The following is a 27618-nucleotide window of genomic DNA, read 5'->3' as shown; positions in this document are numbered from 1 at the left end:
TCCCCCTCATTCCTAATTGGCTTATAATTCATCACCTCTCCACTTGATAGCTGATGTGTGTTGAGTGTTCTGCCGCAAAAATGGTTGCCGTGCATCACCCAGGTGGGAGCTGCACATTGGTGGTGGATGAGGTGAGTTTCCCCCTACTATGTAAAGTGCTTTGAGTACCTCAGTTGGTAGAAAAGCGCTATATAAATCCAATCAATTATTCAATAGAAGTGGATCTGAAAACTAACCGAAACTAAACAGAATTTCTAATAAAAATCTTAAAACTAATAGAAATAAAAACAAATACAAAACACAAAACTATAATAACCTTGCTCTACAGCTCATCAGAGCTTGCCATAGGCATGAATTCACATACTAACTAAACTCACTAATAACAGTTACAAACGCATGAGTGTTGAATAAATGTTGCCTGCGTGTTTGTTGTGTGTGTGTTTCCTGTGTTAGTGTACGACCTGCTGGTGTCTCCAGACTGCCTGCCTGACCTGACGCAGGGAGGGCTGAAGAACAAAGGTCTGGATGAGGCCTTCCTCCTCTCCTCCTTCAGGCTCCACAGCAAATCCCCCTCTCATCTCTACAGCATCATCAATCCCAGAGACAACAGCAAGTACCTGGACTTCACCCTGCAGGCCAAACTCAACAAGGGTAAACACTGATGTCTGTCTCACATTAGAAATATGATTATACACCTAAAGCAACACCCATTTCTCTCTCTCTCTCTCTCTCTCTCTCTCTCTCTCTCTCTCTCTCTCTCTCTCTCTCTCTCTCTCTCTCTCTCTCTCTATCTCTCTCTCGCTTTTCCTCTTTCTCTCCCTTCCTCTTTGAATACTATTCATTTCCAACTAACTGTACTCGTTCCACCTCCCTCAGTGACGGTCCGTTACCAGAAGACTGATGGTAGGGCTGGCACCACCAGTTTTAACCACCCTTCTCTGGCGGACGGCAAAGAGCACCATGTGATTATCCATGCCAGTGGTCTGCAGAGAGGACCAGGTCGTATGGCAGTCTACGTAGACTGTAGACTGGCTCACATCATAGATGAGCTGCCAGCTGCCTTTGGGTCGCTGACACCTGGACCCAACAGGGTGGCTCTTAGGACCCTGCAGCCCACTGGGCAGGTGAGACAAAAGAGCAGCATAGATACAGCTGAGTTAGACCAGACTAACCCACAACACAGGTGTGATACTTTTTTGTGTTGTCACTCATCACTAACCACTCATTAATGTGTCTCTGTCAGGATGAGTTGACAGACCTGAAGCTGGTAATAGAGGACACCTTAGATAACGTCGCTACGCTCCAGGACTGCAGCATGCAGCAGAGCGAGTCTCTGGGTACTATTCAGCTACTGGGTAAGAACACAGGCCTGTTATAAAGACTATCAGGCTGCCAGAAACATGACTAGACCGTTTCTGACGTCTCAGCCATACTGTACATTTTACTCACTTGAAAAACCAACAAGTCATGTAGTCTGTATGATGGAACATAGAAATATGTTGTACTGTAGCTAAAGACTGCACTTCCCACAGGCCTCCAGTCAGGCGGTCAGGATCCGTCTCAGATGTTGGAGCTCAACAAGATGATGTCAGAGATGAAGGACCTGCTCCTCCAGCAGGTACATCACCTGCCTTAGAGACCATAAATACAACATCACCTTTCAAGGCACCACCATTTGTATTGTCTGTATCGACAGTAAACTGGTCTTTTCTTTTCCCCTAACAGATTATGGAGACCACGTTTCTTAGAAACACCATCTCAGAGTGTCTAGCCTGTGGTAAGCTGTTCTCTAAGATCTATTACTACTGTTACTGCTTAGTATAAAGGACAAATTATTTCTGATAATAATTAATGACTGACTTATATCACCATGCATACTCTTATTTTAGATGTGAACTCAAACCTGGTCAATAGGATACTGATGATACTAATACTGATTGAGGATACTCAAGTTCTGTGTGATGTTCTATTACACATTTGTGTATCTCTGTCTGTAGCACAGGAGGCTGCTAAGGGGAGCACAGCTCATAATAATGGATAAAACTGAGTTAATTGATACCATTCCACTCATTCCACTCCAGCCATTACCAGGAGCCCAAGCTCCCCAATTAAGGTGCCACTAACCTCCTGTGGTCTATAGGTCTGGGTGGCAACATGGCATCAGGCCCAGGTACAGGTGCAGGGTCCGGCACATCCCAGTGTAGTCCAGGTGTGTGTTTCAATCAGGACATGTGTATCCTGGCCGAGGGAGGAGGCTTCACCTGCACCCCCTGCCCTGACGGATACACTGGAGACGGAGTTCACTGTGACAACGTGGACGAGGTAGTTTTTATTTGATTTTTTAAAAGTAGTGTAAACCCTACTTGCCCAGCGTGTGAACAGTGAACACTAATGTGTGTGTGTGTGTGTGTGTTGCAGTGTCAGTTTAACCCCTGCTTCCCTGGTGTGAGGTGTGTAAACACGGCTCCTGGGTTCCGCTGTGAGAGATGTCCTCTGGGATACACTGGTCCTGAGATCAATGGAGTGGGCGTCACCTACGCACAGTCACACAAACAGGTAATTTACAGTCACACAGGTAGCACACATGCAAATTGTTTATAAACAGTAATAGGCACACTGTATACACTGTGTTGTACTTTAGCTGCTGTTATTGTGTCTTGTAAGTGTGTGTGTGTGTATTTCTTTCCATGTGGGTCTGTAGGTGTGTTATGACATAGATGAATGCCAGGGTCCTCCTGACAACGGAGGCTGCACTGCCAACTCTCACTGTCACAACACTGTGGTAAGAGTCACTCACACGCACAGCTTGAATATTCCCATTCAACGGTATCATCATGACGTATCTTCCTCTAAGCTCTTCTATCTGGTAATGTCTACACACCATTAGAACACCAAACATTCTGGTGCAGTCTTCTAACTGTAGACAGAGAAGAATTCTCAGAATTCAAAGTGCTGGTGACAGTACAGGCCTTTCCTATGGCTGAGTGAAGAGAAGCCCATTGACAGTAGGCCTGAGTTGAAGCCTGGGCCTGTATTTGTTGTCTCTCCCAGGGGTCGTTCCACTGTGGAGAGTGTGAAAGTGGGTTCCCCGGGGACCAGGTGAGGGGCTGCAGGAGGGAGAGGCTCTGTGGGAACGGCCAGCAAAACCCCTGTGACAACAACGCACAGTGTGTAGTGGAGAGAGACGGGAGCATCAGCTGCCAGGTGAGAACACACACACAAACTATTCATGTGACATTACTGCGCAATCAATCGAAAATCAACCTTTTCTCTTCCTCTTCTGTCCATCAGTGTGACATAGGGTGGGCAGGTAACGGCTATGAGTGTGGGAAGGACACAGACATCGATGCTTACCCTGACGACAAGCTCAGGTGCAGAGACAACAACTGTAAGAAGGTAAAACACAGCTTCCCATCCTTCTCCATCTCCCTCTCTCCCTTCCTCTTCCTCTTCCTCTCCCTCTCTCCCTTCCTCTTCCTCTTCCTCTCCCTCTCTCCCTTCCTCTCACTCTCCCTCTCTCCCTTCCTCTTCCTCTCCCTCTCTCCCTCTCTCCCTTCCTCTTCCTCTCCCTCTCTCCCTTCCTCTCCCTCTCCCTCTCCCTCTCTCCCTTCCTCTTCCTCTTCCTCTCCCTCTCTCTCCCTCCCTCTCCCTCTCCCTCTCTCCCTTCCTCTTCCTCTCCCTCTCTCCCTTCCTCTCCCTCTCTCCCTCCCTCTCCCTCTCCCTCTCTCCCTTCCTCTTCCTATTCCTCTTCCTCTCCCTCTCTCCCTTCCTCTTCCTCTCTCCCTTCCTCTCCCTCTCCCTCTCTCCCTTCCTCTTCCTCTCTTCCTCTCTCCCTTCCTCTCCCTCTCCCTCTCTCCCTCTCCCTTCCTCTTCCTCTCTCCCTTCCTCTTCCTCTCCCTCTCTCCCTTCCTCTCCCTCTCTCCCTCCCTCTCCCTCTCTCTCTCCCTTCCTCTTCCTCTCCCTCTCTCCCTTCCTCTCCCTCTCCCTCTCTCCCTTCCTCTCCCTCTCCCTCTCCCTCCCTCTCTCCCTTCCTCTCCCTCTCTCCCTTCCTCTCCCTCTCCCTCTCTCCCTTCCTCTCCCTCTCCCTCCCTCTCCCTCTCTCCCTTCCTCTTCCTCTCCCTCTCTCCCTTCCTCTTCCTCTCTCCCTTCCTCTTCCTCTCCCTCTCTCCCTCTCTCCCTTCCTCTTCCTCTCTCCCTTCCTCTCCCTCTCCCTCTCCCCCTTCCTCTTCCTCTCCCTCTCTCCCTCTCTCCCTTCCTCTTCCTCTCCCTATCTCCCTCCCTCTCCCTCTCCCTCTCCCTCTCCCTCTCTCCCTTCCTCTTCCTCTCCCTCTCTCCCTTCCTCTCCCTCTCTCCCTCCCTCTCCCTCTCTCCCTTCCTCTCCCTCTCCCTCCCTCTCCCTCTCTCCCTTCCTCTTCCTCTCCCTCTCTCCTTCCTCTTCCTCTCCCTCTCTCCCTTCCTCTCCCTCTCCCTCTCCCTTCCTCTCTTTCTCTCCCTTCCTCTTCCTCTCCCTCTCTCCCTTCCTCTTCCTCTCCCTCTCTCCCTTCCTCTCCCTCTCCCTCTCTCCCTTTCTCTTCCTCTTCCTATCTCCCTTCCTCTCCCTCTCCCTCTCCCTCTCTCCCTTCCTCTTCCTCTCCCTCTCTCCCTTCCTCTTCCTCTGGAAATATTTAGTAAAGCAGACTCTATATTTGTTTCCAGGACAACTGTGTGTTTGTTCCGAACTCTGGTCAAGAGGACGCAGACAGGGACGGACTCGGGGATGCCTGTGATGATGACGCTGATAGTGACGGCATCATTAACATACAGGTACACAACTGTCAAATTCCTCTCGTGTACAGTATGTTCACAAGCAGGTAGGATACATGTTGAACAGATGCAGTAACCCTGTCTCTGTGTGTAACTCAGGATAACTGTTGGCTGCATCCTAACGTGGACCAAAAGAACAGCGATAAGGATCTCCATGGCGATGCATGTGACAACTGCTTGACGACGGAGAACCCTAACCAACGGGACACGGACAAGGACGGGCTAGGAGACGACTGTGACGATGACATGGATGGAGACGGTGTGTGTGTGTGTCTGTGCTTTGACTGGCCTTCCCCAGGCTTTGGTCATCACCCACTGGGCACAGACATCAATTTAACGTCTATTTCACTTTTTTTTCAACGTAATTTCATTGAAATGACATGGAAACAACGTTGATTCAACCAGTGTGTGCCCAGTGGGTAGAGTTAGGGAAATTGTACCACAGCTAGTGATTTATTTTAAGGTAGTGACTGTAGAAGTACTTTGTCACACTAAGACGTCTTTATCCATGACCTTAAGATCTATTTTCCCAAACCATAGTTAGTCTGAGGTCAGTCTAGCTGTCTGGTTTAAAACAGCATGTCTCCTGTCTCTAGCCGTTCTAGACTCATATTTGTCATTGTCTTCAACAGAGTGGAGCCATATCTATTGAATACATTCACATCCTCTCAGTCTGTTTTAGTCTGTCTTCCATCCAAGTCTTCTACCTGTTAGTTCATCTGTTTACACAGAAAACAGGAGCTGGGGTAAGGTTCAGCCTCATAAAGTTCAAATCACTAGTAAAAACATTGGTTTAAAATGAGTTCCCATTTCTCACTATAAATAACCCATTTGGAATCCTAACTGTTGTTTTATAAAAAGCTCTGATTCTGAATGATGTGCTCTTTAGCTACTACATTACCCTTTAAAAAAACTATAATTTGTTCCATTGGCAGATACAGTGAAAGTGTGTCCCAGTTGAGTGTGTGTGCGCGTATTCAGTCTGAGTTTGATGTTTCGTGTCTGTGCACAGGGGCAGGCCTCCAACCTCTTGATCGTTTAGTCATGTCTCCCCCTCTAACACTGGATCGCTGAGTGCTTGGTCATGTCTGTCTGCTCTGAAAACATTTTCTATTCCATTATAAACCCTGCCAGCAGCTGCGAGCCAGTGGAAACTAATGATCTCTGCCTTAAACAAACCCTGCCATCTGGGGCCCGAAGAAACTAACAATTTTACCTATGTGTGTGTTTTTGTGGACAGGCGTGAAGAACATTCTGGATAACTGCCAGCGTGTGCCCAACCCAGACCAGAGGGACCGAGACAACGACAGGGTGGGAGACGCCTGTGACAGCTGTCCAGACATGGTCAACCCCAACCAGGTAACCGTAAAAACAACCACAACACAACCATAGCACAACACAACTATAGCACATCACAACCACAACAAAATCACTACAGAACCATAACTCCACTTCAACCATAACACAACCATAGCACCACCCTAACCCCAAACCCAGACTGAAAATCTAATGTAGCCAGTTGCCAGCAGCTGGGTAATAATAATAATATTATTATTATTATTATTATTATTATTATTATCTCTCCATTTCTTCTCCCACAGTCAGATGTTGATGATGATCTTGTAGGAGACACGTGTGACACCAACATAGACAGGTACAGCCTTCTATAAACACATCCACACCTATAGAAGAGTTCTGATACTGAGTGTACTGAGTTGACTTTGCTCCCCCCTCTCTCCTCTCTGTCAGTGATGGGGACGGTCACCAGAACACTAAGGACAACTGTCCTACAGTAATCAACTCCTCCCAGCTGGACACAGATAAGGATGGACAGGGAGACGAGTGTGACAATGATGATGACAACGACGCTATCCTGGATGAAGCAGACAACTGCAGACTGGTGGTCAACCCTGACCAGACAGATGAGGACAGTCAGTCACTCCACTAGTTTCATTTCCTACTGTATCATAGCAATGCTCTCTCAAGTAGTTCCTCACTCTGTGGGCGTGCCATACCAAGAACCCACTGGCTAATCTCAGTGTGACTCTGTGTGTGTGGCGTGTGTGTGTGGCGTGTGTGTGTGCGCCTGTGTGTGTGTTCCAGATGATGGTGTGGGTGATGCGTGTGCAGGGGACTTCGACCAGGACAAGGTGATTGACAGGATAGACAACTGTCCAGAGAATGCTGAGGTCACCCTGACCGATTTCAGAGCCTATCAGACGGTAGTACTGGACCCTGAGGGCGACGCCCAGATTGACCCCAACTGGGTGGTCCTCAACCAGGTGACCTCATCATCTTTTACATTCTGACATTTCAGTCATCTAGCAGATACTGAGTAACATTGACAGTGCTTGAGTCAAAGACTATGCACAAAAAAAAGTAAACGATTCAACACAAGTTTGATCCTTGATTGAGTTCTTTAATTAAGTTTGATCAATGATGTGTAGGTAGTGGAGTATTCTGTACGATGTCATCTGTAGTATCATAACTCTCTCTCTCTCTTTCTCTCTCCCTCTGTCCCCAGGGTATGGAGATAGTTCAGACTATGAACTCTGATCCTGGCCTCGCTGTAGGTAAGACAACTCTCATTCTCCATTTGACAGGCCACCCTCTCCGTGCCACTTACGGTGTGTGTGTGTGTGTGTGTGTGTGTGTGTGTGTGTGTGTGTGTGTGTGGAGGCCCCACATCATTCAGCGTGTATATGTAATAAGCCTGTGTTGTGTTGTGTGTGTGTGTAGGCTACACAGCGTTCAGTGGGGTGGACTTTGAGGGGACGTTCCATGTCAACACGGTGACTGATGATGACTACGCAGGCTTCATCTTCGGCTACCAGGACTCTTCTTCTTTCTACGTGGTCATGTGGAAACAGACTGAACAGACCTACTGGCAGGCTGTACCCTTCAGAGCTGTGGCGGAGCCTGGCATTCAGCTCAAGGTGTGTATGTGTGCTCTTCCATGTTTTTACAAAGTCATCTATCACAGAATGCTTAACACAAACCCCACCCTGCTCTATCCTTTTTCTGGCCTTCCTTTCTTACCTTCTCCTTTTTCACTCCCTCTCCCTCCTCCAGGCAGTGAAGTCTAAGACGGGTCCCGGGGAGTATCTTAGGAACTCCCTGTGGCACACAGGAGACACCAACGACCAGGTACGCCTGCTGTGGAAGGACAAGAGGAACGTGGGCTGGAAGGACAAGGTGTCCTACCGCTGGTACCTACAGCACAGACCACAGGTTGGATACATCAGGTGAGACACACACAACCACCCACACACCCATTTACATTTACATTTTAGTCATTTAGCAGATGCTCTTATCCAGAGCGACTTACAGTTAGTGAGTGTATACAAATTTTTTTTTCTTTATACTGGTCCCCTGTGGGAAACGAACCCACAACCCTGGCGTTGCAAACGCCATGCTCTACCAACTGAGCTACCATTCTGAACCCTGTGTGTGTGTTGTGTTCAGGGCACGTTTCTATGAGGGTCCTAACCTGGTAGCAGACTCTGGGGTGAAGATAGACACCAGTATGCGAGGAGGGAGACTGGGCGTCTTCTGTTTCTCCCAGGAAAACATCATCTGGTCCAACCTCAAGTACCGCTGCAACGGTGCGTGACAGCCTACTCAGCCAACCAGCAGACAGATACAGAGAATAGCCCTGGTCACAGCACGCTGATAGGACAGAAGCTGTCTAAGATTGTCACTGCTACAGTATGTTTAAGTCAACACCTCTCTGTTCTGTTTGTCCTTCTACAGACACCATCCCTGAAGACTACCAGGAGTACAGTGCACAGAACACTGAATAAACCCACCCGGGAGGGGAGGAGAAGATTGGGGAGAGGGTGGTTGAGAGGAAAAAAATAGGAGAATGGGACAGAGAAGAGAGGAGAGAAAGATATGGAGAGAGGAGATGAGAGAACAAACAGCATGGTGCATTTCACTGGGCATTATTAGAGGAGTGAAGGGGAGGATTTTCACAACCAAATATAAAAGCATTGTCATTACTGCTAGACGTGCGCCTGGGGTGAGGACTGAGGTCTACTCATCAGGGCAGCAGACTTCCATACATTACTTGTTATTGCTGTGTTGACGTGCTCTGCAGTCTGAACATACTGTTACTATTAGAATAGGTTCAACTAGAAGATTGATGATGATTGTAGTGTTGTTGTAAACCTGTATGTGTCTGTTATCTGGGGAGAGGGTTGGTGTATCTAGGGGTTAAAACTGTAGTTAGGGTCTCATTCTCTACCATTGGAGGAAACAGACAGAGACAAGGGGAATAGATTGTTGTTTTGACTGGCCTTACATTAAAACACACCTGGACAACCAATGTCCATCAAACGCTACATTCCATACATGTGTTATATATATACTTTTTTTTGTTTAGTTAATCTATGAATAAACATACTGAGCATTTGGTAAAACACCCTCTCTGGGTCTTTTGTTTGGTGTGTAACTAAATGGAACAGATTGCTAGTTGTTGAGTAGAATGCAGTGTGATTTCTTCCCCAAGGCACTGTATTTCAAGCTGAGGCTATAAGTGCTCAGCTTTACACAAACACACAGACACAATGAAATCACAGGCTGTTCATGTTTTATTTTTTGTTTAGGACTAAATCTAACTGTGTACAGAGAATTAGGGCTGTATTCAATCTGTATCACTGAAGTGTTACAGACTGCGCGATAGAAATGTAAAGGTAATTTCCCATTGAGCTGAAATATGCAGCGTTTACTGTGAATGCAGTCTCCGTTAACGTGGGAACACTGCTTTTTAATTTAAATCACGCTGTAACACTGAACTTCCGCGATATGGAATGAATAGAGCCCTTAGTGTGAGCAGAGTGTGTTTGGAGACACATGCACGCACACATACACACACAAAATGTTCTGCACAGACCAAAACTCACTAACGCAAGTGCTCCTGTGCAAATATATGAAACAAACACTCACACTCCTGTGTACACACCTAGTGGTCATCTTAACAGTGGAGAACAGAAAGGGACATCAACAGATCAGGTATGGCAGCATACAGCCTAATCAGATGGTTTTGATCCCTAACGGTTTAACATGAGCTTGACCTGATTGTGTAGAGCTGAGCTGTAGAACACCATGTCACGTCTACCTGGCTCATTCACAGGAACCAGGACAAACAACAACTTGTCTGAAATGACATGTGGACACAATCTGCTAATAGCAAACATTTACAGTAACTGATTAGTCAACACATGTTTTACACCAGGCGTTCCAGTCAATTCAGCATCATACAGTCAATTCAAGTGAAATTCTATTTCACAAATCTATTTTTGAAATATATGACAGCTTTTAATTGTTTCATTGAATTTCCGATTCACTCCATGACATTACTGAATGGATAATGGATTGATCCCAACCCTATTGTTCACATCCTACCCTTCCAGATGGGTTTAACCCCTTCACAACAATGGCTGAGGTGAAGAAATTAAAGTCACAGTGGGTACTTTATTATGGTATAAATATGCATGAACAAACTCATCAAACTGCTGGCTCATAGGGTTATGTGATTATTCTATTCAGCAATTGAAGGAGAAAGACTCAATCTTAAATATTACAATTTTCCAGTTGTTTTTCTTCAACAAATATCAAATATCATTATATTAAACCGAAGTGTACACATATAATATTAGTATCAAAAGGGTTATATACTGTAGGGTTGTAAGTATGACAACAGAATAATGTGGATTTCTGGATAATGTTTTTTTGCTCTCTGTCAGTCATGTCTTGATCTGGGTTTGTTCAGTCAGTAACATCAACAACGAGTGTTAAGTAACCTATACTACACACTAAGTTCCCGGTCCATTTTGAACCCTATCCCCTTGTTTTCACAGTCCTGAAAGGGTCTCTGAAAGTGACCCTTCATCAGAGAGCACACCAAGCAAGTTGCTAGGGGCAAGGGGTTGGTTTAGGATCAGAGGTTTGTGGTAGTTCTAGAGGTTACTCTTGTGAAGAACTTTAGCATGTCCATTCTTTGTTTCTGAGATCTACCTTTGGCAAATGTTTGAAATCAAACTGTTGATCTTCCCTCCATGATTGCCTCTCCGCCTCCTTCCCGTCATTAGTAGTGACTCTGGTCCCACAGTCCTCTACCAGGCAGCACTCTGCTAGTCAGACAGGCTTATTTGGAAAACACAACACCACAAGAAAAGTGTGTACAAATGTTGTGTCTCTAAAGGAGTGCTGACATAATCCATCCTATCTACTCCTAATTAAAATGTTTCACATGACCATGTGACCTAAAGACAGGCAAATCAAATCAAAACATTTTGATTAATTGCATAGAAAACCTCTTCTACAAAAGGGCACAATAACAAGCAAGCAAGACACTTCCAGCTGATATGTGAGCCTGAGAAATGGAACTTCTCTTCATGGGAATAACAGAACAATATGGAGGTCTGGGTCCATCATGGGAAAACAGAGATGCGTCGCACGCGTAAAAATCACAAATGTAAGCAAACATGTAAACAGGGTTCAAATGACATTGGTGCTGAGGGATGCTGGGCAGGCACTCCCATAACAGAATCAGGGCACCACTATGACCATGTGAAGCCACATAAATGACTGTATAAGCATTGGTCCAGCCCATTGTTTTAGGCACCCCGAAGAGTCAGTTTGTGATTCCAACCCTGCATGTAACAAAAAACTCCATGTAACAAGGCAACAATAGCTTAACCATATCAACTATGTATAACTGGTTAAAAAAAAGAAAAAATAAGGAAATAAAAAACACTAAAAGCAACACAAAAAACCCATGTAGAAAGCTGAAGGTCTTTCGCTGTGTTTCAGTGTGTTAGGCCTCGAAGCGTTTGGGGCAGACCATGGGCGCGACCAGGGTCCACATGTAGAGGATGAGACAGACCCAGCAGGACGCCATCTTGATCCAGAACACTGACCAGTTGCCATCCAGCAGCTTATCTATCTTATGGTTTTCATAGCTACAAGAAAACAAACATATCACACTCTTAGTGTTATGCTGAATTGAAATGAATTAAATAACTACAGAGACACAAGCTAGTTAAAGTTTCCCTAGTAACTCTGCTACTTACTGGAACCTAGTTAAATTTTCCCCAGTATCTCTCCTACTAACTGAACCTAGTTAAAATTTCCCCAGGAACTCTCCTACTAACTGGAACCTAGTTAAAGTTTCCCCAGTAACTAACTCTGCTACTATCTGAAACCTAATTAAAGTTTCCCCAGGAACTCTCCTACTAACTGGAACCTAGTTAAAGTTTCCCCAGTAACTAACTCTGCTACTATCTGAAACCTAATTAAAGTTTCCCCAGGAACTCTGCTACTTACTGGAACCAGTTGGTGACGGTCATCATGACATACAGTGAACCCAGGAAGAAGACAAAGTGGAAGTAGGCGTAGCTGTAGATGGTTTTCTCTCTCTCATCATACAGAACGTTTTGGCCTCCTGCAGTCTTCTCCTCATCATAGTCATCTGGACAACACAACCACAACATCACAGCAACGTTATTACAACCTTATATCATAGTCACAACACAACCACAACATCATCGCAGCAACATTATATACATAACACAACATGTATGATGGACAGAACATGTTCTACCCAATAACACTCTCACCATATTATATTCCTGTTTTCTTTTCATTTTCCTGGTCTCTACTCTCTCTATATGTCTCTCCCTCCCCTTTGCCGGACAGGAAACTCCCTAAAAATGTGTAGGTTTCCTGAGAAGGGCTCACGTTTTTTTAATCCATTGTATTGTTCTAAACTGTACACCTGCTATTTTAAAATAAGTTTTCTCTGTGTAATAAATTCATAAATGAAATGATGTGCTGTTCTTTCCCTGGCTGCAGTGCTGCTTTCTCCCACCAGAGGGCAGCTCCAGCCTTCTCTCAGTTCTACTGCTACCATCTGACTGGTCTATCTCCACACAACCATAGTCATAGTCACCTCCTGGTAACAGTGACATCATCTCTGTTTCCTGACCAATGGTGTTCCAACATATTTACTGTTACTATGTGTATGCGAGAACGTACAAGAACACTGCCTCTTTCTGCTGGTGTTGCAGTAGTACAGCAGTATACTCTGGGAGATGATAGAAAGAGAACAGTGGGAGATAGGGAAAGAGGGAGGGAGAGAGGGAGAGAGGGAGGGAGAGAGAGAGGGAAAGAGGGAGGGAGAGAGGGAGGGAGAGAGAGAGGGAAAGAGGGAGGGAGAGAGGGAGAGAGGGAGGGAGAGAGAGAGGGAAAGAGGGAGGGAGATAGGGAGAGAGGGAGGGAGAGAGAGAGGGAAAGAGGGAAGGAGAGAGGGAGAGAATATTTGGGTATTTACCTGTGTCATCTCCAAAGCAGAAACAGCAGCGAGCTCTCTGCAGGAGAGAGGTGAGTTACTACAACAGGAATATACCAACCAATCAACTATACATCACCCTTTCACTAAACATACACGTGCACACACACTAAGCTGATGTGTGTGTTTGTGTGTGTGTGTGTGCGAGTGTGTGTGTAGGTCTTCTTACCTCAGTCTCAGGCATGCTGTTCCTACAAACGCGCAGTGCTGCAGAGCTTCGTCTGGTGGTGGACGTCAAACTACACACACAAACACACACACGCAAGTAAGCATTTCGTTGGACGGTGTATACCATGTGTATCCCGTATATATGACTAATAAAACTTTAAACTTGAAACACACACACAGGGATGTCAGAATACATTTTTCCAGTAATTTGTGGTTGAGAATAGCTCAAGTCTTTTACAGAGACGACCACAGGAGATATGTCTGAGCTTAATGTGAAACACATGTGGACACACGCACTACAGCTCCAGCCAATCACACACACCCTCTCAACAGCTCCAGCCAATCAAAAACACTCTCACATCTGCTCAAGCCAATAACACATTACTTCACTGCAGCTACATATCTCTACACTGGGAGCATCTTAAGAGTCTAAAGAACACAGCCCCCGCTCCTCTCTGCACTGATCTATAAACCGAGGATAGGTGAAAGCAACACGTGTGTGTGTGTGTGTGTGTGTGTTGTTGGGAATTTGAGGTAGTTTAATTTGAAAATGCTGAATTCAAAGGATAAGGCGAACCGTGACGGTATTTTGAAGGTTTATTACAGACAGTGTGCACACAGGGGTAGACAGAAACGTTCTCCAAAGACTCAAGGTCTAAGCCTCATTATATCCCTCAACCTGGGATCAGGCGTCACAGAGGTTGAGCATCCTTATCTGTTCGTTCTCTCAGTGCCAGGCCCAGGCCATAACATAACTGTGTGTGTCTCTCAGTGCCAGGCCCAGGCCATAACATAAATGTCTGTGTCTTACCAGGAGTAGAGCACACAGCCGAACATGATGACAGTTCCCACTATTGATACAATCCTCTTGTCGCTCTCTGATCCAGAGTTGAAGGGGAACACACACACTGTCGTATTCACCCCATTAACCTCCAACACTACACAGAAACAGAGAGAGAGAGAGAGAGAGAGAGAGAGAGAGAGAGAGAGAGAGAGAGAGAGAGAGCGAGGAGAGAGAGAGAGAGAACAGGAATAAGAGGAGGATAATATTTACGTCTGTTTGTACTGGAGAGCTGCAATGGCACATCGGCCAGAATACAGTTTTCATGGAGGCATTTTAAGTGCAATTTAACAAAAAGCTCTGACGAAGGCCTTGAGGCCGATACGTAAGCTTAATAAAGAACAGTGATACTAGCAAGAGCAGTGTGCGGGTTTCTCTTTTCTTTCATGTTATTCAATTGTTACCATGCACCTGCAAGAAAGATAGCTCAGATGTGCGAGTGCCTTTAGAATTTTAAGTGCAATTTAACAAAATGCAAACACATAAAACCTGTTAATAGGTCAACCAGATAGGCAATGAAACACTGGATCTCTATGGGCTGAGCCTCCAGTCTACTTACTCTCTTTGGGCTTGCTGGAGAAGGCTGAGAAGGTGAGGTACATGACGTACACACTGATCACTCCTGGCTGGAGCAGGCCTGACTTAGGCTGGACTGGAAGAAGAACAGATGGAGTGTTAAAGTGTGTGTGTATGTTTGTGTGTGTGTGTGTGTTCCAGTGTGTGTTCCAGTGTGTGTATAGCCTATACTAACTTCTCTGTATGAAGGGCGATATAGCCAGCAGGGTGACTATGAGACAGAGGCTGCCGTTGACCCCCAGGAACACCTTGTTGAGCAGACAGGCCTGAGAGTGTGTGTAGAACAGAGCCATGAACACCACAGCTCCTACTGCCACACTGAACAGCACCAAGGTGACCATGGCCAGCGCTCCATACCACAGACGGTTGTTGTTCACACCTGAACTCCTATTGAGGGGGGAAGGATAGGAGGAAGAGAGAGATGGGGGAAAGATGGGAGGAAGAGAGAGATGGAGGGAAAGATAGGAGGAAGAGAGAGATGGAGGGAAAGATAGGAGGAAGAGAGAGATGGAGGGAAAGATAGGAGGAAGAGAGAGATGGAGGGAAGAATGGGAGGAAGAAAGAGGGGGATATAGTTATATTTTATTCCTGAGGATACAAGGAGTGTCACGACTTCCGCCGAGGCTGCCTCCCCTCCTTGCTCGGGCAGGTTTCGGTGTTCGTCGTCACCGGCTTACTAGCCACTACCGCTCCATATATCATCATTCCATTTGTCTTGTCTTGTTAATTACACACACCTGGTTCTTATCCCCTCATTAGTCCGTGTATAAGTGTTCCCTCTGCCCCCCTTGTCCTTGTGGGTGATTGTTATTTGTGAGAGTAGTGTAGCTCGGTGGAGCTACTCGCACTTTGTATTGCCAGGGTAGATAGGTCCCCTGTGCCTGTATATTATTGGAGTATCTTGTACTGTGTATTGCCAAGGTAGATAGTTTCCCCTGTGCCTGTTTTCGTGTGTCGCTATCCAGCGCTATTTGTGTACGACGTAATAAACTCTGATTTCGGTGATTACCCTCCTGCGCCTGACTCCTTCTATCACACTCATCACAGAATCACCCACCCGCTATGGAGTCAGCGGGAGAAGAGCGCATGCCTGGAGTCATGGCACGGGTCCAGGAGCATTCCACGATGCTGGCCAGCTTGGGGGAAGCGAGACCAGCTGGCCAACCGGATCCAGCCACCTACACCCCAGCACCCGGAGGGATCCAGATATCCCAACCACGGGCGTTTGACGGGACGGCGGCGCTCTGCCAAGGATTCCTCCTCCAACTGGAGCTTTACTTCTCCAGCATCAGGCCGGCGCCATCGGAGCGGCAGAAGGTGTCCGTCCTCGTTTCCTGCCTCTCGGGGAAAGCCCTGGAGTGGGCCAACGCGGTTTGGAACAAAGGAGGAGCCACGTTGGAGGACTACGGGGAGTTCGCTCGCCTCTTTCGGGCGGGTGATCGAAGGGTCGAGAGGCGGGTGAGCGGCTGGTCCACCTGAGGCAGGGGACGAGGACCGCGCAGGACTTCGCGTTGGAGTTTCGGACTCTGGCAGCGGGGTCCGGGTGGAACGAGCGGGCCCTGATCGACCATTTCCGGTGCCATCTGCGGGAGGACATCCGACGGGAGCTAGCCTGCCATGTTGTCTTTCATGAAACTGGTGGACATGGCCATCCGGTTGGACAACCTGCTGGCAGCCAGAGGTAGGGATAGGCGGTTGTAGGGGTCTGCCCGTTTCCACCCCGGACGACTCGGATCCCGAGCTGATAGAGCTGGGTGGAGCCGCCGTCCGAGAAAGCGGAGGACGACAGTGACAGTGCCACTCTGGTGGCACGAAGGGACAGTACACCACACGTCATAGTCAACGCTCTTTTGGGCCTGGAGGCGGCAGGCAGTGCACTCTCGCATCACCCCAGGTATCGAAAACCCACATGTTCAAAGCGCTCTGCTGCGCACTGTACCCTACATATCCATTTTCCCGATCACATGGTAGTTCCCCAGTGTAAGGCACTAGTCGATTCAGGCGCAGCTGGGAACTTTATGGACAGAGAATTCTGACGCCGTCAAGGCATTTCATTGGTTCCCCTATCCATTCCACTCCCCATCAGAGCACTTGATAGTCGACCATTAAGGTCCGGGTTTGAAAAGGAAGTCACTGTACCAGTCACCATGATCACCCAGGAGACTCATTGTGAGCAGGTTACTTTTTCGATTATTGAGTCTCCTGATTTCCCTGTGGTATTAGTTATCCCTTGGCTAGCACTCCACAACCCCACCTTCTCATGGCCGCAGAGTGTTCTCACGGGGTGGTCGCGAGAGTGTCAGGGTAGGTGTCTAGGTGTTTCCGTTGGTGCAACCATGGTGGAAAGTCCAGACAGTACCTCCAACGTGCGCATTACCCCTGAATACCATGATCTGGCACACGCTTTTTCTAAGACACATGGCAACAAAATTACCAACTCATCGGGCAGGGGATTGCGCGATAAACCTTCGGGTAGATGCTGTACCTCCCAGGAGTCATGTGTACCCCATGTCGCAGGCTGAAACGGAGGCTATGGAAACATACGTCACCGAGTCCTTGGGCCAGGGGTATATATGTCCCTCCACTTCACCCGCCTCCTCGAGTTTCTTCTTTGTGAAGAAGAAAGACGGCGGTCTGCGCCCGTGCATTGATTATCGATCACTGAACAAGGAGACTATAAGATTTAGTTATCCTCTCCCCCTCATTCCTTCAGTGATTGAGTCAATGCATGGGGCGCGCTTCTTCACCAAATCAGATCTCAGGAGTGCATACAACCTGGTGCGTGTTCGGGAGGGGGATGAGTGGAAGACAGCATTCAGCACAACCACGGGGCATTATGAATACCTGTTGATGCCCTACGGTTTGATGAATGCTCCATCCGTCTTTCAGTCCTTTGTGAACGAGGTGATTCGGGCCATGCTTGGTCGCGGTGTTGTGGTCTACGTCGATGACATCCTGGTGTATTCCGCTACGTGCGCCGAGCATGTGTCCCTGGTTCGCAAAGTGCTGGCCCGACTGTTGGAAAATGACCTTTATGCCATGGCAGAGAAGTGTATATTTTTCCAGCAGTCCGTCTCCTTCCTCGGATACACACAGGGGAAACTATCTACCCTGGCAGGTGTGGAGATGGAGGGAGATTTCATTTCAGCCGTGCGTAATTGGCCGACTCCAACCTCGGTTAAGGAGGTGCAGCGCTTCCTTGGCTTTGCCAACTACTATCTGAGGTTTATCCGGGGCTTTGGCAAGGTCGCAGCTCCCATTACCTCCCTGTTGAAGGGTGGGCGTTCCCGGCTCCGCTGGTCTGCTGAGGCTGACCTGGCCTTCAGGAGACTGCGGGGTCTGTTCACCTCAGCCCCGGTACTGGCCCACCCCGATCTATCACTACCGTTCGTAGTGGAGGTGTATGCGTCCGAGGTAGGGATAGGCGCTGTCCTATCCCAACGCTCGGGCACGCCACCCAAGCTCCGCCCCTGTGCCTTCTTCTCTAAGAAGCTCAGCCCGGCGGAGCAGAACTACGATGTTGGTGATCGGGAGCTGTTGGCTGTTGTCCGAGCTTTGACTGTGTGGAGGCATTGGCTCGAAGGGGCGAAACACCCTTTCCTCGTCTGGACGGACCACCGTAACCTGGAGTACATCCGGGCAGCGAGGAGGCTGAATCCTCGCCAGGCCAGGTGGGCCCTATTCTTCACCCGGTTTGATTTTACACTGTCATACATTCCGGGTACGAAGAACGTGAAGGCAGAAGCACTGTCCCGGCTGTATAACACAGAGGAGAGGCCCAGAGACAACACCCCCATACTCCCGGCCTCCTGCATTGTGGTAGTATGGGCGATGGACACGGATATAGAGCAGGCATTACGCACAGATCCATCTCCACCTCAGTGTCCAGCTGGGCTGCGGTACGTGCCTGCTCTTTTCCGTGATCGTCTGATCCCCTGTGCCTGTATATTATTGGAGTATCCCGTACCGTGTATTGCCAGGGTAGATAGTTTCCCCTGTGTGTCACTATCCAGTGCTATTTGTGTACGACGGAATAAACTCTGATTTCGGTGATTACCCTCCTGCGCCTGACTCCTTTTATCACACTCATCACAAGGAGACAGGTTTAGGGTTGTTGGCAGATCTTCCACATCCAGAGTACTTTTACTCAGGCAAGTCAACCAGAGCTCCCCAACCCCATCGACACACAGACACAAACACAAACATACAAATACACAGATGCACTAGTGCTGAGCGATTAACCTAAATTTAGGTTATTTGACCGACGTCCGTTCAATTATTTGAATTCCATTTTCTTCAGGTTCTTTTCTGTGAGCTCAATGCGCACATTTCACAGTTTCTCTAGAGATAAATCAGAGCCAGCCTGAACTGTGCGATGTAGTAGGGAGTTGTAGTTTCCAACAGGCCAATATTCTACATAGTTCAGCGCATAAAACGTGGTAATTAACTACAATGACCATAATCCATTGCGCATCTACTTTCCCAGTCTGTGTTTCTTTTATGCCTGCTACGGAAGAGGCAGAAGAATGCGCGATCATGAGGGGATACAGAGAGCAGCCATTGCTTCGCGAGTTACACTATATATACAAAAGTATGTGGACACCCCTTCAAATTAGTGGATTCGGCTATTTCAGCCACACCCGTTGCTGACAGGCGTACAAAATCGAGCACACAGCCATGCAATCTCCATAGACAAACATTGGCAGTAGAATGGCCTTACTGAAGAGCTCAGTGACTTTCAACGTGGCACCGTCATTGGATGCCACCTTTCCAACAAGTCAGTTCGTCAAATTTCTGCCCTGCTAGAGCTGCATCGGTCAACTGTAAGTGCTGTTATTGTGAAGTGGAAACGTCTAGGAGAACAACGGCTCAGCCGTGAAGTGGTAGGACACACCGCCGAGTGCTGAAGCGCGTAAAAATCGTCTGTCCTTGGTTGCAACACTCACTACCGAGTTCCAAACTGCATCTGGAAGCAATGTCAGCACCAGAACTGTTCGTTGGGAGCTTCATGAAATGGATTTCCATGGCCGAGCAGCCGCACACAAGCCTAAGATCACCATGTGCAATGCCAAGCGTCGGCTGGAATGGTGTAAAGCTCACCGCCATTGGACTCTGGAGCAGTGAAAACGTGGTCTCTGGAGTGATGAATCACGCTTCACCATCTGGCAGTCCGACGGACTAATCTGGGTTTGGCGGATACAAGGAGAACGCTACCTGCCCGAATGCAAAGTGCCAACTGTAAAGTTTGCTGAAGGAGGAATAATGGTATGTGACTGTTTTTCATGGTTTGGGCTAGGACCCTTAGTTCCAGTGAAGGGAAATCTTAATGCTAAAGCATACAATGACATTCTAGACGATTCTGTGCTTCCAACTTTGTGGCAACAGTTTGGGGAAGGTCCTTTCCTGTTTCAACATGACAATGCCCCTGTGCACAAAGCGAGGTCCATACAGAAATGGATTGTCGAGATCGGTGTGTAAGAACTTAACTGGCCTGCACAGAGCCCTGACCTCAACCCCATCGAAGACCTTTGGGATTAATTGGAACGCCGACTGCAAGCCAAGCCTAATCGCCCAACATCAGTGCCCGACGTCACTAATGCTCTTGTGACTGAATGGAAGCAAGTCCCCGCAGCAATGTTCCAACATCTAGTGGAAAGCCTTCCGAGAAGAGTGGAGGCTGTTATAGCAGCAAAGGGGGGACCAACTCCATATTAATGCCCATGATTTTGGAATGAGATGTTCGACGAGCAGGTGTCCACATACGTTTGGTCATGTAGAGTATCTCTATCCGAAAATACATGATCTAAGTGATTGATAGTTGGTATTCAGCAGTCATAAAGGTATGCCTTATTTAATTTGAAGATCTACAAAATAGTGATTTTGTCAGACAGCATATAGAGATGAGATGATGGCTTGGAATGAAATAATAAAATCATCAAATAAAACAAATGTGAATAAATGGTGGTTAATAAGTGATAAGCAATGACGAGCAGTCACTAACATCATGGGACTTTTATTCATTGTTTTATTCTGTGTTGTTACAGCATTCAACCGAAATAATTGAAACCGAAATCAAAAACCGTAACAATTTTTTTATAATTTAACCGAAACCAAACTGACCTAAAAAAGCACTAACTATCACTAAGATACACAGACACAAACACACATATACAAATACACATACACACCCAGACACACAGCTCCAGGGTAATTGCAGTGACCTCTTGCCTTATATACCCAGTCAGTGAAAATGGACAAACAGACTCTAAAATGATCCCCTGCTGCTCTAATTTCTATTGTGAGCGTGTGTGTCAGAGAGGGAGAGGAAACTGTGGGTATACACTCCGTTGTCATGTGCATCCTGTCTGCAACATAGACACTGACAAACCCTTACCTTGTACTTTATACAACAAGACACAATAGCTCTCTCCCTCTGTTTCTCTCTATCTCCCTCTGTTTCTCTCTATCTCCCTCTGTTTCTCTCTATCTCCCTCTGTTTCTCTCTATCTCTCTCTGTTTCTCTCTATCTCCCTCTGTTTCTCTTTCTCTATCTCCCTGTTTCTCTCTCTTTATCTCCCTCGGTTTCTCTCTCTATCTCCCTGTTTCTCTCTCTCTCTCCCTCTGTTTCTCTCTCTTCCTCTGTTTTTCTCTCTCTCTCTCTCTTGCCCTCTGTTTCTCTCTCTCTCTCTCTCTCTCTCTCTCTCACCTGTATAAATAACATTACACAGGGGTCCATCCTGGCATCCTCTCCTCCTCTCTCTCTCTCTCTCTCTCTCTCTCTCTCTCTCTCTCTCTCTCTCTCTCTCTCTCTCTCCTTCATACTCTTCCTCTCTCCCTACTCCAAAATAAGCAATCCTACATAAGGTTCATTCCTCCCTCTCTCTAGTCCTCCCTACTTCAACACCACACAGGGATCCATCCTCTTTTCCTCCCGCTGTCCTCCGTTTCTCCCTCCTTAGGTGCCTACCACTTTCCTCTCTCCCTTCTCAACAACCCTTCACATTATTCCCTTCCATATAACATAAATACTGAAGTACTTTAGGCTTGGAGGATGTGTGTCTATCCTATGTAATTATGTAATTATGTATTTATGTGTGACTGTTTTGGCTGAAGACATAAAGAAAGTAAGCAGGACAAAGAGGCTTTATTAGAAGTATTGGTGTTGTTGTTGTGTTTCTCACCAGTTAGTGTTCCATCTGTGAGCAAATTCCACCAGCAGCATGAGCTGGATCAGCAGGAAGATGAACCCTCCTACAGCTCCAACATACCTCCACACTGAGGGGAGGAGAGAGAGAGAGAGAGATGGAGAGGAGGGGAGAGAGAGAGCGAGATGGCGAGAAGGGGAGAGAGAGGAGGGGAGAGCGGAAAAGACGAGAAAGAGACAGAGGGAGGGGAAGAGAGGGGAGAGAGAGACAGAGGGAGGGAGGAAGAAAGGGAGAGATCATACATTTCAAATATTGCAAAGCTAACCATCAAAGGTCTAATCTCTTATATGTTCTGCGGGGTGTGTACACTTGGCTTCTGCATAACCCCTTGTTTGTCGTCATCCCATAGACAACCACAGGGACTAGATTATCACTGTACACACACACATGATAACTAAAGCCTGCAGCTGCACCAGTCCTCTCCTCTGAAGGGAGCAGATAACAGACTCCCTCCCCTCTCTTTCTCTCTCTTTATTTCCCCTCTCTTCTCTCAAAGCTGATTTAGGAAAGGCATTAAAAAGACAGTCAAGCTGACCTCTACAGGTGAGAGAGATTTGAGGGAGAGGGGCTTATATGAGACACCACAGTGTGATAGAGCAGTCTCTCTGTATGGAGAGAATAAAGACTAGGGACAGGACAGGGACATAAGGGTCCATACCTTCCAGAAAGGTGTCCTGCTGTGGCAGGAAGAATCCTCCAACACAGCAGGCCAACAACGCAATGAACTTCAGGAACCAAAACCTGTCAGAGAGAGAGAGAGACAAACATCAATACACACACACAGATTAATGAACAGATTCACACACACACACACCGATACTGTAGACAGTGTACGTACCCGTTGTGTATGGCGGCGCGGCAGCCGGTGGCAGAGTTGACTCGTAGGGTGAAGATACAGAAGAAGAAGAAGAAGCAGGCCATGCCGAAGCAGACCTTGTACACAGCAGAGTAACCTACCAAGGTAGAGCAGTTCTCACCAGCCTTCAGCTTCTCACACAGGTCACTGTAGAATGGGATCTAAAACACAGAGACAGAGAGATACAGCGAGAGAAAGAGAGAGAGAGAGAGAGAGAGAGAGAGAGAGAGAGATAGAGAGAGAGAGAGAGAGAGAGAGAGAGAGAGAGAGAGAGAGAGAGAGAGAGAGAGAGAGAGAGAGAGAGAGAGACAGAGACAGAGACAGAGACAGAGACAGAGAGACAGAGAGAGACAAGGAGCAATGTTAACACTGTAGGTACTGTAATATCACTGATATGGCGGAATGGATCTGTACAGAAAAATAAATTGGTACAAGTGGCAAACAATAATGCAGGCACTAGGAATGGGGGTGTGAGCAGATGAGATGTAGTCATTGTTTGTGTGCGTCTGTAAGTTGTTGTTCGTATGTAAAAAACATTATTAAAATTAAAAAAGGAATGGATCTGTACAAATCACAGCACGTCTGTGTGTGTGTGTGTTCCCCCAGAGGACAGAGGAGCCCACAGTCTTCAGTCAGAGTAGAGTTAATAGGGTCCATGCTGAGCGTCACACTTCTAAACGAGCTGCAAAAGGAACAGGCAGCGACACGAAACCCTCTTTCTCTCCACCAAGCCCTCTTTTATTCTCTCCATCAAACCATCTTTCTCTTTCTCTCCAGCCTGTTACTGAGGCTGTCAGCCACAACAAACAAAGACAGGGATGAATAAATTACCAGCCTGCTTTCAGCAGAGAGAACAAATGACAGAAAGAGAGAGAGAGAGAGAGAGAGAGAGAGAGAGAGAGAGAGAGAGAGAGAGAGAGAGAGAGAGAGAGAGAGAGAGAGAGAGAGAGAGAGAGAGAGAGAGAGAGAGAAAGAGAGGGGTATAGAAAGAAAGAGAGCGAGAGAGAGAGAGAGAGAGAGAGAGAGAGAGAGAGAGAGAGAGAGAGAGAGAGAGAGAGAGAGAGAGAGGAGAGGAGAGAAAATGAGGGAAGAGATGTAGGCCTATATAAAGGGACCGAGAGGGAGGGAGAGAGAATGCCTATAGAAAGTGGATGAGAGTTAGAAAGACCGAGCAAGAGTCACTTGAGTAATTTCTATAGGAAATAAAAACAGCTGCTTCAACGCTGGGCGGAGGGAGCCTCTATATAAAAGTGTTCTAAACCAGTGAGAGACTGGCTGTGTATTGGAATGTCCTTTATAAAGCTGCCCTGGAGCCTTGCATCAGCTTTCACCTGTAGTAGCATACTGGTACATAAGTACTGCTCTATCGAAAACAAACAAAAACCTAAAACGTCCTTTGGTCTACGTCAATCAGAGCACCTGACTGTTCCACTTTCTAGATTATTGGTTGAGTCTGACACCCCCAGCATGGCTGTAGTATAGTCGGCCAGTCACTGGATAGAGCTGTCATAGTTCAGTACCACAGCCACTGTAGAAGTAGTGTAGTAGGATACAGAGCAGTTGGCTTGGCAGGCTGTTTTTGTAGTCTTGTAGTGTGGCGTGAAGGAGCTGATTAGCATGTCCATAGAGGTTTGATTAGGAGAAGGACAGCACTGACGCTCACTGCTGTAAATCTACTGACAAAAGACCAACGCTCTCTCACACACATACACAATGACCACGCCCTCAGCTTTTAGACTGCCCACTGCGCTGTGTGTGTGTCCACTGCACTGGTGTTAGTGTTCATCATGTGTGTCTAACGGTAGCCATTTTGCGCCTGGATGGTCCTTTTACAGAATGTCTGTTTCATATGGAGCTAAACAGCAGTCAGTCTGCTCTATACAGAGAGAGCGGGAGAGTCTTTGACAGCTCTTTCAGTGGTAGAGTAGTCACAGTCAGTGCCATCCCACTGGGCACAGATGCCAATTCAACGTCTATTCCACGTTGGTTCAAAGTAATTTCATTGAAATGACATGGAAACAACGTTGATTCAACCAGTGTGTGCCCAGTAGGATTGTAACAGTCTGATAAATACAGTGAGCTACAAAAGCATTGGGACAGTGACAGATGTTTTGTTGTTTTGGCTCTGTATGCCAACATTTTGGATTTGAAATGATACAATGACTATGAGGCTAAAGAGCAGACTGTCAGCTTTAATTAGAGGGTATTTACATCCACATCGGGTCAACCATTTAGAAATTACAGCACTTTTTGTACAAAGGTATTGGGACAAATTCACTTATATGTGTATTAAATTAGTCAAAAGTTTAGTATTTGGTCCCGTATTCCTAGCACACAATGATTACATCAAGCTTGTGACTCCACAACTTGTTGGACACACTTGCTGTTTGTTTTGGTTGTGTTACAGATTATTTTGTGCCCAATAGAAATGAATGGTAATTGTGTATTGTGTAATTTTGTCACTTTTATTGTAAATAAGAATAGAATATGTTTCTAAACACGTCTACATTAATGTGGATGCTACCATGATTACAGATAATCCTGAATGAATCGTGAATTATGATGAGTGAGAAAGTTACAGATGCACAAATACCATACCCCACAAATATGCTAAACTCCCCTGTTATTGTAATGGTGAGAGGTTAGCATGTCTTGGGGGTATATGCTAGATTTAGAGTTATTTGGCAACTTTAGATGTGAATGATACAAACGATAGAATGCCTTAGAAATCAAAAGATATATGGGCTGCATGATGCGACTATAGGGTATTGATGATTTAAGAATGTTGCAAAAAGAAGCTTGCACTCTGTTCCCTGCCTCAGGCTGCACACGCTGTTCTCTTATCAAGTGATCATATTTTCACCCATCAAACTATTCTCAATGTAATATTGTCTTTACTAATATGTAAAATTAGTTTCAATTTACAATGGCACATTATCAAATGGGCAGGAACAGGGGCAAGAGGAAAAAGACATGTCATCCATATGCACTCGAATTGCGAATGGAGGCCACTTTCAAAGTCACTATAATTGTAGGCTAACTCTGGATTTGTTAAATTTCAGCTAGACCAATGATGTATATTAAATCTGTATTTTTTGTATGTTTTTCTGCCATGTGTAATATGCGGTAGGTTATGTATTGTATAACAGCACAATCACTATTTTAATTCAGGGTTTCTTTCGGGCTTGAGTTCATATATACAGTTGAAGTAGGAGGTTTACATACACCTTAGCCAAATACATTTAAACTCCGTTTTTCACAATTCCTGTCTTAGGTCAGTTAGGATCACCACTTTATTTTAAGAATGTGAAATGTCAGAATAATACTAGAGAGAATGATTTATTTATTTATTTATTTCATCACATTCCCAGTGGGTCAGAAGTTTACATACACTCAATTAGTATTTGGTAGCATTGCCTTTAAATTGTTTAACTTGGGTCAAACGTTTCGGGTAGCCTTCCACAAGCTTCCCACAATAAGTTGGGTGAATTTTGGCCCATTCCTCCTGACAGAGCTGGTGTAACTGAGTCAGGTTTGTAGGCCTCCTTGCTTGCACACACTTTTTCAGTTCTGCCCACAAATGTTCTACAGGATTGAGGTCAGGGCTTTGCCACTCCAATACCTTGACTTTGTTGTCCTTAAGCCATTTTGCCACAACTTTAGAAGTATGCTTGGGGTCATTCTCAATTTGGAAGACCCATTTGCGACCAAGCTTTAACTTCCTGACTGATGTCTTGAGATGTTGCTTCAATATATTCACATAATTTTCCTTCCTCATGATGCCATCTATTTTGTGAAGTGCACCAGTCCCTCTTGCAGCAAAGCACCCCCACAGCATGATGCTGCCACCCCCGGGCTTCACTGTTGGGATGGTGTTCTTCGGCTTGCAAGCAACCCCCTTTTTCCTCCAAACATAACGATAGTCATTATGGCCAAGCAGTTCTATTTTTGTTTAATCAGACCAGAGGACATTTCTTCAAAAAGTACGATCTTTGTCCCCATGTGCAGTTGCAAACCGTAGTCTGGCTATTGTATGGCGGTTTTGAGCAGTGGCTTCTTCCTTGCTGAGCGGCCTTTTTGGTTATGTTGATATAGGACTCGTTTTTACTGTGGATATAGATACTTTTGTACCTGTTTCCTCCAGCATCTTCACAAGGTCTTTGCTGTTGTTCTGGGATTGATTAGCATTTTTCGCACCAAAGTACGTTCATCTCTAGGAGACAGAACACGTCTCCTTCCTGAGCGGTATGACGGCTGCGTGGTCCCATGGTGTTTATACTTGCGTACTATTGTTTGTGCAGATGAACGTGGTACCTTCAGGCGTTTGGAAATTGCTCCCAAGGATGAACCAATTTTTTTTCTGAGGTCTTGGCTGATTTCTTTTGATTTTCCCATGATGTCAAGCAAAGAGGCACTGAGTTTGAAGGTAGGCCTTGAAATACATCCACAGGTACACCTCCAATTGACTCAAATAATGTCAATTAGCCTATCAGAAGCTTCTAAAGCCATGCCATCATTTTCAGGAAATGTCCAAGCTGTTTAAAGGCACAGTCAACTTAGTGTATGTAAACTTCTGACCCACTGGAATTGTGATACAGTGAATTATAAGTGAAATAATCTGTCTGTAAACAATTGTTGGAAAACTTACTTGTGTCATGCCAAACTATAGTTTGCTAACAAGACATTTGTGGAGTGGTTGAAAAATGAGTTTTAATTACTCCAACCTAAGTGTATGTAAACTTCCGACTTCAACTGTAGACCTATGCGTATGCATAAGCTCTAATATACATATGTGTGTTCTGAATTAACCATCACC

At 46.3% G+C, this 27618-nt stretch overlaps 2 protein-coding genes across 2 annotated transcripts in view; one reads left to right on the top strand and one right to left on the bottom strand.

Moving 5' to 3' along the window:
- Positions 1-80: 80 nt before the first annotated feature.
- Positions 81-9220, top strand: LOC311144357 (thrombospondin-4-B-like; the record flags this gene model as incomplete). The annotated part of the gene is made up of 22 exons (XM_084180385.1): positions 81-102; positions 454-651; positions 877-1124; positions 1244-1355; positions 1533-1618; positions 1726-1777; positions 2141-2322; positions 2419-2556; positions 2702-2782; positions 3052-3204; positions 3292-3396; positions 4696-4803; positions 4903-5062; positions 6044-6162; positions 6405-6457; positions 6553-6734; positions 6907-7085; positions 7328-7376; positions 7543-7739; positions 7876-8048; positions 8269-8408; positions 8557-9220. 22 exons carry the CDS (start codon positions 81-83, stop codon positions 8604-8606), a joined length of 2787 nt encoding a protein of 928 aa, XP_084036511.1. The 3' UTR covers positions 8607-9220.
- A 157-nt stretch (positions 9221-9377) lies between these two features.
- The window catches only part of LOC311144265 (serine incorporator 5-like), a 35435-nt gene continuing 17194 nt past the window's right edge, over positions 9378-27618 (bottom strand). The window contains exons 3-12 of the mRNA XM_084180276.1: positions 22785-22963; positions 22605-22687; positions 21923-22016; positions 14917-15128; positions 14725-14817; positions 14136-14262; positions 13326-13395; positions 13139-13175; positions 12133-12277; positions 9378-11768 (exon numbers count right to left, since the gene is read on the bottom strand). Of these exons, the coding sequence (XP_084036402.1) occupies positions 11624-11768; positions 12133-12277; positions 13139-13175; positions 13326-13395; positions 14136-14262; positions 14725-14817; positions 14917-15128; positions 21923-22016; positions 22605-22687; positions 22785-22963 (1185 nt within the window). The 3' untranslated portion in view covers positions 9378-11623. The remainder of the gene's footprint in view (positions 11769-12132; positions 12278-13138; positions 13176-13325; positions 13396-14135; positions 14263-14724; positions 14818-14916; positions 15129-21922; positions 22017-22604; positions 22688-22784; positions 22964-27618) is intronic.

This window comes from Coregonus lavaretus, assembly GCF_964263955.1.
Source record: "Coregonus lavaretus genome assembly, chromosome: 17".
NCBI classification, from domain to species: Eukaryota; Metazoa; Chordata; class Actinopteri; order Salmoniformes; family Salmonidae; genus Coregonus; species Coregonus lavaretus.
The sequence above is the reverse complement of the archived record's forward strand: the minus strand, read 5'-3'. Positions and strand labels throughout refer to the sequence as shown.